A 9,673-nucleotide genomic window follows, 5' to 3' on the forward strand; every position below is an offset into this window, starting at 1 on the left:
GCAAATTAAAAGTTAGTTTTCTTGTCATATTTATTTCTTTATTTTCGACAACAGGTAAATCTTCTCAAAATGTGACACAAGTAAAATACTGCAATATAAAAATTTGCCTGAATATTTCTATCAAAAAATATTGTACAAATGGTAAAAGAAGAAACAAAATATAAATGCCAGAACATGTACAGTCCATTGCCAAAATGTACACCAATAACAGGAAAATTAATGTGAACTAACAGCGAAACTCGATGAAATTTTAATTGCAATAGGATGTAACATTTAACCCTTTCCCTCTCAAGATCTCATTGGTAATTCTCCTTATTGTCTGCCAAACAATTCTTATGATGTGAGTTGGAAGAATTTTGTATTGGATCAGCTAATCATCCTCTAATCAACATTTTTCTCAATTCTCGTCACTTTTCTGCTTGATACAATATTGATATTGTAAGGAGAAGTTCTGTCTTGGTCACTCAAGGGAGTCAAAGGGCTAAGTGTTTGCATTTGGATGACAGCCACTTGAATGATAACTTGATGTGGGGTCATCAACCTCGGTAGACAAGTAATGAATGAAATTGTACCTACCCACCTGGATAGTCTATAATTGTACTCCCCAACATTCCTAAACAGATTTTGCTTGCTCCCGTCTGGGCTTGGATGTTAGCTTGCCAAATTTTATTCATTGTGGAGGGGGAGGGGGGAGGGGGTAGGGGCAAGCAAAGTTTCTTAGACATAGGAAGTGTGGGAGTGACAATTTTACAAAATATATTTACACTGCTTACAACTGACCATCTGTACTTAGCAGACTGACAAAGATGAAGGAGCTGCATTGTGATATTTTGGTTGAGTTGTATGTTTGTCACTTACAAGATAACCTTTACAAGAGGGAAGTTATAATATTTTAGTCTAGTGATAAGAAACAACACCCTAGTAGGAGAAAAAACTAAAAAATAAGAAATGAGGATGTTTAAGGATTAAAATTAATAAACATTATGCAGAAACTTACATCCACAAATGGATTTATCAAGAAAGATAACAGCAGACTTGTACCTCAATGTCTTAGTTGAAAAACCTCGCCTCTGGTAAAGTTTTTCAAAAATGTCATTTGCAGTCTATATTAATCTTTTTCAACATTAACCACCTGAAATGTTTTTGGGTTCCAGTTTGTCCACATATTTTACAAAGAATGAAGAATGCCACAGAATTTCTTAGGGATAACTTTGCAAAGAACAGGGTCTCATCTACTATAGTCCACTTTTTTCAACATCTCTGTTGACTGGATTCTGCAAATGTGATTTTGATGAGGCAGCTCGTCGCCTGGCCAAAACAGAGTTGGAAGGGGGTGAAAGTCCAAATAGTCTTGGTTTTATGTTGTTTTGGAACTCATCATAGTGAGCACCAGGCTCATCAATGGCAGATGCCTCAGAAAATATTCTGTTCATGGCTACTGCTTCAGCTGCAAATTCCTGTAGACTGAGGGTGTTCATATTCCTGAAAAGAAAAACAAGAAAATAAGTTACCTCTTAAAAATTTAAGAAACCACCACAACCATCTATTCTGTAGTTCACAAAAACAAACTACTACTACTACTTTTTTGAAAGTTGCTGTTCAGAGATATGAACCACCATAAGAATGGGTGACACATTCCTCCAAATCATTGGTGGAGTATTGTATTGTACAAGCATTGTATGCACAGATGTGTTCTTTTTCTTATTTTAAGGTTAATGCTGAACTTAATATGATTGAAAAATCAAACATAAGTGCTCGATCTTTTTAAATATTGTTTTTCTTGGTATGATTTAGTATTTACTCTCCCTCACTGCTGTTCTTTGGAATGTAACCCAAGGTTACTAAGAGAAAGCATAGTGTTACATTCGGTGATTAGAGAGAGTGGAGTATTTTGGTAAAGGAAAAGGTCATGTTAATATCAAATGGTCCCAATGAAATAGCTGCTAACACATCACCATCATTTTAATGGTTTACATAAAGGCTTCTCAACCTTCTCCAACTTACCTTGTCAACAGGGTAGGGGTTGGTAAAGGGGTGTTGCTTGCCTGTAAAAAAAAAAAGAAAATAAGAAACACCTTTTACACCTTAACATCAGAATGCATAATCTTCATACTGTTCTCCAAGCATTTCTTAAGGTGCTGGCAAAGAGAATTTTTTTAATAGTCAAGAGCTTATCTAGTTGGTGATCATTTCCTTTATAATTCTTGTGAACTTAATGTTTGATTCAGAGGTGATATTATAAGGAGAGATGAGAGGGTTAACACAAACTGACATTAGTGACAAAATAACCTAAAATGCACGGAGCAAAAAATGCACACATACACACACCTCTTCAATCCAGGTATGTTCAAGTATCATGTCAGTTGTATATCTCTTTGTTGCATCTCGCACTAGCAGGTGGGAGATGAGATCTTTGGCTTCTAATGAAATGCACTGCCATTCCTTGAACAGAAAGTGGAAAATGACTTTCAGCTTACTAACTGGTAAACAATCTATCTTCATTATATTGTTTGACTTGCAATGCATTCAATGTAAATTTATGAGAGACTTTTCTATCATTTTTAATCTTAGAGTTATTTCATAAATAACATTGAACTGTGCATTTGGGGGAAGAATTACTCAAAAGAAGAAGTCTAAAAGACTAATAAAATAATTTTTCCTTTGGTTTCCCCTACATAAACTCTCCAAGAAACAACAGAAGTTTTTTAAAAATTAAAGTAAAAGAGTATCACTGTGAGAAACAAACTGCTTTTTTATTCAACTGTTCTTAAAGTTTGAGAAAATTGACCCATTTATTGCCAAGATTAAAGTACTAATTAAAATAAATCATCATGCTTCCAGGTTACATGTTAGTTTAGAGAATTTGGTGTGAGATTAATCAAATATCCTTGACCTCATTATTCTTTCAATTCTCATCCTCTTTATACTGAATGATGAACAAATATTTTAAGGAGAAGTTGTTCAATGATCACTTACAAGAGTGTGAGGGCCAACTTAGCCATTTTATAAATCAAATTTAAGTGTCAGTCTCACAGAGAAGGTGGGAAGGAATTCACTAAAAAACCAACACAACAGTCTGATACCAAACTTGCACTTGATAAACAACTTTTAACTCTGTATTTTCTCCTCAAACTTGTTCTGTTGTCTTACCTTGGATGGAAAGTCATACTCTCCTTCCTGTATCCTCTTCATAAGCATTTCCTGATTCAATATGAAAACACAACTTGTAAATGATTATACCCATGTGTTATTATTAAGTGCTACTCCTACAAATGGTTTCTTATTCATAACCCTTTAACTTCCAGAAACAATAAACATGTAACTTCCTCCTATAATATACATACCTCATCTAACAAACAGGAACTTAGAATACTAAAACCTACCTGGTAAAAGTTCTTATCCTGATCTAGCACCAAATTCTCATATTAACTTATTTACAAGAAAATGTGTAACAACTGGGAAGAAGAATTAACAATCAGATCTTGGGAGCTTACAGGTTAAATGCTGATTCTTTGATGAATTGAAACTACCACACTTTTGTCTATTTCCTTGGAAATGGTTGCAAGAAAATTCATATTTTTCCCCACTAGTTTACAATAACCATTATAGCAACAGTACAATCTCTTAATTATGCTCTCACTGCCTCACAAAGTGCCTAGGGTGTAAAAAAGTTCTAAAGCAGAGAAAACATGGGAATTTCTCTCTTGAAAAGTCTCTTTAATGCACATGAAATGCTAACCTGACACGATTTGCAGTTTTCACCTTTCTCCCATCCACAGTCTGTACCACATTTGCCATAAAAGGGTGGGTGCCCCGACAACATAATATAACTGCATAAAAAATAAAACATTTACCTTGATCATTGAAAAGTAGGACTCAGGATACAAGAGGAACTTAACATGGGTGGAAATAGGATAAGAAATAGTTTGCATACAGAATTACTCCAAGGCTCCACAAATCACATCTTTTGTCATATGTTGTAGCATGAGTTTTGAAGGCATCCACCACTTCAGGTGCCATATATTCAGCTGAACCAACCTAAGAAAAAGAACATTATAGTGTCAAGAACTGATCTAAAATTCAATAATACTTTGTTCAATCCCATTGCAGGAAAATAGGAGTTGTGTTTTTACATGAGCTTAGTAAAAATTAGACAAATAGAGGCTATTGTTTACATAATGAACTGATATTTACTGGTGTCTGAAGTTCTGGTGTTGTCACCGGTACACTGAGTCCATCAAGTCCACTTGCCAGGTCAAAATCACAAATCTTGACAGGGTTTATCTACAGCAAAAGTAATAAAGTCAGGGGTTAACTCTCACCCCTAAAATCAAAGCAACAATTCCTCCCTCCATCTATTATACATATCCTTCTAAATTAGTTTGGAGAATTGTGCATTTTATCAGCTGGTGAGGATAAATCCTTTTAAATGATAAATTTGTTTAGTTTCATCATTGACTTGCAAATAATGCATAAAATTGTGATGAAAGGTTATTTTTTTTATATCATTGAAGTTGGTAATAAAGCATCTGGGAAGAACATAGCTACATTATGCAGCAGGTTTGCATTGTGGCAATTTAGGTTGCCAAGTGTAAGACTACTCAGATTGTTCTGCTTTTTAGCAAGTCATGCAAAGGTGAAATTTCATAGACTGATAACAAATTAATTCCATTATATACCTGATTTTCATAAGCACACAGTATATTTTCAGGCTTCAAATCTCGATGAGCTATGCCTAGAAAAATGAATTTTTAAAATAGAAAAAACATGAAAAGGGTCAAACTTTGCTAGGAAGATATATTTTTTGCAGTAATGGTCAAGCAAAAAAATTTAAAAGATGATAACCATAAATAACAGAATGTACCTTTTTTGTGAAGAAAATCCAAGGCTGATGCAATGTCTTTTACAACAAGGCTGGCCTCTTTCTCAGTAAAAGCTTTCTTCTTCTCTATATGTTTCAGAAGTGGTCCTATGTATGATAACCAACAGCATAAATATAAGCGTAAAATATAATTTCTTTGAAAAATAAAATCATAATGTAACAAAACTTTAACTCCCATGATCTGATTGCTAATTATCCTCCCTAACTGCTTAATTATGAGAATTTGGTATTAGATCAAAATAACCTTTATCTGATTAGTTTTAGTGTTCTCATTATCTGTTTGCTGTTTAATGTATCCATGGATATTCTGGGGAGAAATTACATTTTTATTATTTCTGGGAGTTAAAGTTTAACAACTATTTATTGGACTAATGAGTGGTTGATTTGGTAGTGGATGGTTTTAAAGTTGTCATTACCTCCTCTCATCTTTTCAAATACCAAATAATACCTGATGAGATAAAATAAAAAATCTCAGTAAAGCAAACTCTATGGCATACAGAAGGATTATTTAGCAATTTTTAAATAGTCAGTAAACCTCTGCACTACTATTTCTTACAAAAACTATGATTCATGAGGGTAATTGTGATACCAAAAAATCATTGAGTAATTCAGTTTGCAAATTTGTTGTCTCTTTTGGCACAATACTTACTTGTGACTGTCTTCAAAATATTCAATGCAGTCTATTATATTCCTGCAAAACAAAAAAAGACATTTCATATTCCTAGAAAATAAGAATATTACAAGAGATGCTTGTCAATTATTATAGACTACAGCAAGAATATTGGGGAGAAAATAAAAAGTTAAGTTATAATTTATTATTTACTTTTGTCCACGGCACTGGTAGAGCAACTCTATCTCATTAAGCACACGCTTTCTGTCAACTTTTGGAGACTTCTCAATAATCTGATGATATACAATTAAAAAAAAGAATCCTTTAAAAATCTAGCATCCCAGCACTTGAATTATCCCTAAAATATTCTTTACCAAATGATCTGGCCGGTATTGAGGCGAATACTCCCAAGATCTCACGAGTAATTCTCTTTACTATCTGCCATACAATTCTTATAATGTTAGTTCTGATGATCTGCTGTTGGATCAACTATTTATCACCAAATTGATATTTTTCTTTATTCTCATCACTTTTCTGCTTGATATTGTGTCAATACTGTACGGAGAAATTCTGGTTTGGTCACTCTTGGGAGTTAAAGGATTAAGGGATATTGATAGCCAACACCACAGGACAAGGAATCAAAATATTTACATTGTCATAGTCAAGGGAGATTTTTTTTCATATCTTTATCTTTAAGGGAATCTCCTAACCTTGACAGCATATTCCTGATTTGTAGCAAGCTTAACACAACTCTTCACTGTTGTATGGGCACCTTGACCTAATACGTCATCCAGTACCTTGTATACATCTAGGAAAGTAAGACAATAAACATGTAAAGTGATTATTAACAAACAAAACCTAGTACTTAAAGTTAGCTTATGAGTCAGTGGACTTGTTCTGGAGCTCATCCCAGTTTTTGCATCATGAAGCAAATAGTACTTTATCTTCTCCACCCAGGATGGAATACCAGTCCACTGCTAAGTTACTGGTAACCCTTTGTCCCCAAGAGTGACTAACCTCTAACTCCTCCTAAAACAGCACCTAAATCAAACATTAAGCTCATAACAATAAAGGAGATGATCCCCAACTTAAAAAGTTCTTGATTGATAAACAAGTTCTCCTTGGCAGCAACTTAGGAAATGTGTAAAGAACAGTATGGAGAATATGCACACTGATATTTGGGTGCAAAGGGTTAACCTTTCAGAATTCCTTATCAGTATGGCCTCTCTCCCTGAATGGGATGCTAGTTAATAACAGTTACCACCCCTGTATTTCATTGGTCTTATCTGTTTTCTGGTTCCCATTTATACTCCTGGTTGGAGAGAGCTGCTATGGGAGTAAGGTGTCTTAGCCAAGAATAGAACACCATCATCTGGCTTGGTCTGGAGCCTAGATCTTTCCATCCTAAGTCTAACATGAAAACATGCAGTCAATGTGTCTTCCTCTCAAACACAAAAATTTACTGAGAGTGATATCATTAACATCAATTAAAAACACATTCTTTTTCTTTTTTTCTAATTAATTAAATTCTTACCATAAAAACTTTCACAGACACTGTCACTTGCTCTTTTCTTTTTCCGTTTTTTTTTCTTTACTTGAGCTTGAGGCTGAAAAATGTCTGATGAATAGAAAAATTAGGAAAAGGACTAATAAAATCAATTTTTTATATTAAAATTATTATACAAACATTTTAGTTAATTGATTGTCATGATAATTTACCATTAGCACTTGGCTCAAACAAGAAAGCAACGAGATATTTAAGAAGGCAGAATGAATTCTCAGAAGTATCTGTCTCAGGGTTCAAATGTTTTCTTGGTTCAAATTTTTCAAAACCAGTTTGATTTTCACATCCTTTCAAATTGAACTCATTGTAAATCATAATCTTTAACAATAGGAAATAAGAATAAGATTAATTGCTGTAACACCTATTGGACAAGAGGTTTCGCTTCTTATAGATAAAGATCAACCTTACCTTCTTGAGGAGGTTCAATGTCTCCATTGTGGTCAAGAAGATGCTCCTTTTTATTATTATCACCTTCAATTCCTGTTTTTCCAGTTTGTGGCTTGGCTTGGAAGGAATTTTCAGAATTGCTTGCTTTCTTGTTCATTGGTGGAATGTGCAACTGTAACACAATCAACGCAATACTCCTCAGACATATAGTGACTGTTTGAAAGATTTCAAATTTATTTCCTTAGAGATATATGTAAGACTTGTCAAAACTGAAGAACATTACTTACATTCAAAGAGTCATGAAAGAGTCTCAAGTCTTGCACCGTATTCTCTGAATGAAAAATAAGAAAAACTCATTTACTAACATTATAAAAAACAATGATAATAATAATAATGATGATGATGATGATGATGATGATAAAGTGTTTCAAAAAATGTGTCCCAACATCTCTTTTAAGACTTATTTCCAAAACAGAATAATGGAATGTAAAAGAGGTATGAAAGTGTCAGTTGAAAATGTTTACTTCATCCAGAACTCAAACACAACGCAAGAAATTTGGACAAGATATACTTGTTCAGAGACCTAGAATCTTAAGGGAAACATCTCCTAAATCCTACAATACCTGAATCCCTGACAAACACGGGAAATTAAATGTGACCAAAGCTGTTTAATATTTTGACATGAAATTTATTTTACACCAGAACAACTCAACTATGTTAAGATCTCAATTTAATACTTCCTCATTAAAAGACGATTTATCGCAATGTTTTTTAGATTAGTTACAGTGGAAGATACAGTTATCGCTCTGATAAAAAGGTTCGTTACGACTGGTGGGTTTACTTCAATTTTGTGCTTGCCAAGCAGAAAATAACAAATCAAACCACAGGCGGCCCAAGCTCCAGCTGTGAGATGATCATCTTGCGTAATAACAGTCATGGCGGAATTATAAGAGTTTGTATGGGAATATTTACGACCGCTCTAAGGAATAAAAAAATACGTCAAATTCTCAAAAAAAAAATACCTCACCTTACTTCCACAGCGTATTGCTTGTTATCTGATCGCTTACTTTGATGAAAAGAGCCCATTTGAGCGAGTTGTTCATTTCGAGGTTTTCAACGTACATAAGAAACGTACGTTGAAAACCCCGAAATGAACAACTCGCTCAAATGGGCTCTTTTCATCAAAGTAAGCGATCAGATAACAAGCAATACGCTGTGGAAGTAAGGTGAGGTATTTTTTTTTGAGAATTTGACGTATTTTTTTATTCCTTAGAGCGGTCGTAAATATTCCCATACAAACTCTTATAATTCCGCCATGACTGTTATTACGCAAGATGATCATCTTATAGCTGGAGCTTGGGCCGCCTGTGATCAAACTGACATAAACAAAATAATGTTTCTTGTCCTTTAAACCAATTTTATACTTCTAATAACTTCTCTTTTTATTTGAAAGGCTTGCCTTACCTTTTCTCTTGCTCTCCTCCTCGTTTGCGAGCTGAAGTATGTAGAAAAGATGAAATCTATTATTGAAAGTACATATTGCAAACCGAAGCAATAAATTGTCAGCTGAATTATTGTAAAATGGATCGGCCGGTAATAATTTTACATTTGTTGAAATATAACCAAATTAAAAGCCATGAATCGAGCTTCACTAAAATACATTTGAATTGAGATTGAACGACAACTGTTAACAAGAAGTAATGTTAAGCCATGAAAACAAACCCTGAAGTTCTTGCTGAAAACGATAAGTTCCTCCACATCCGCCATCATCCCGCGAAGTTTTAAACGGGCAAGGTAGCCGCTCGTTTCTCCGAAGACGTCCGTAACTATCACGACAACTTTCAATTTCCGAGTAATTCCGAGACGGATGTCGGTAAGTTTTCTTTTAATTCTTGTCAAAATATTTTGCGACTATATTGTTCGAACGTTAGATTATTTAACTTCTATAAACGATAGAAATTATAGATTCATAGAGATATGGAGCGTCCGGTAACAAAGCAACAACGAAAAAACTAAAAATCTGGTTCACTGATGAAAGGTAAAAAAAATTCAGTACAATTATTTCCTAGAAAGAATTTAACGCGGCCAAAATAATTTTGTTTCCCGTCCAGAATTATAACCTTAAAAAAGAAAACAAACTAATCCCTCTGAAATGCTTCACATCCGCTTAAATCAAAATCAACTAAGGATATCCATATAACCCTTGAAAGGTCAACTTAGGAAATTTTTA

General features: G+C 34.0%; 1 protein-coding gene across 1 annotated transcript; it reads right to left on the reverse strand.

The window, feature by feature from the left end:
- Window positions 1-16: 16 nt before the first annotated feature.
- Window positions 17-9,648, reverse strand: LOC113682920 (MAP kinase-interacting serine/threonine-protein kinase 1). Its single transcript, XM_027200105.2, has 18 exons — window positions 9,166-9,648; window positions 8,908-8,938; window positions 7,731-7,774; window positions 7,465-7,615; window positions 7,027-7,110; window positions 6,203-6,300; window positions 5,706-5,785; window positions 5,532-5,573; window positions 5,299-5,330; window positions 4,865-4,969; window positions 4,680-4,735; window positions 4,195-4,284; window positions 3,935-4,038; window positions 3,740-3,830; window positions 3,151-3,201; window positions 2,329-2,442; window positions 2,005-2,045; window positions 17-1,482 (listed from the first exon to the last, which is right to left on the reverse strand). The coding sequence occupies exons 1-18, from the start codon at window positions 9,211-9,213 to the stop codon at window positions 1,236-1,238; spliced, it is 1,509 nt and encodes a 502-aa protein (XP_027055906.2). The 5' UTR covers window positions 9,214-9,648; the 3' UTR covers window positions 17-1,235.
- Between the last annotated feature and the right edge of the window lie 25 nt (window positions 9,649-9,673).

Source organism: Pocillopora damicornis, chromosome 11 (genome assembly GCF_964200805.1).
Source record: "Pocillopora damicornis chromosome 11, jaPocDami1.2, whole genome shotgun sequence".
NCBI classification, from domain to species: Eukaryota; Metazoa; Cnidaria; class Anthozoa; order Scleractinia; family Pocilloporidae; genus Pocillopora; species Pocillopora damicornis.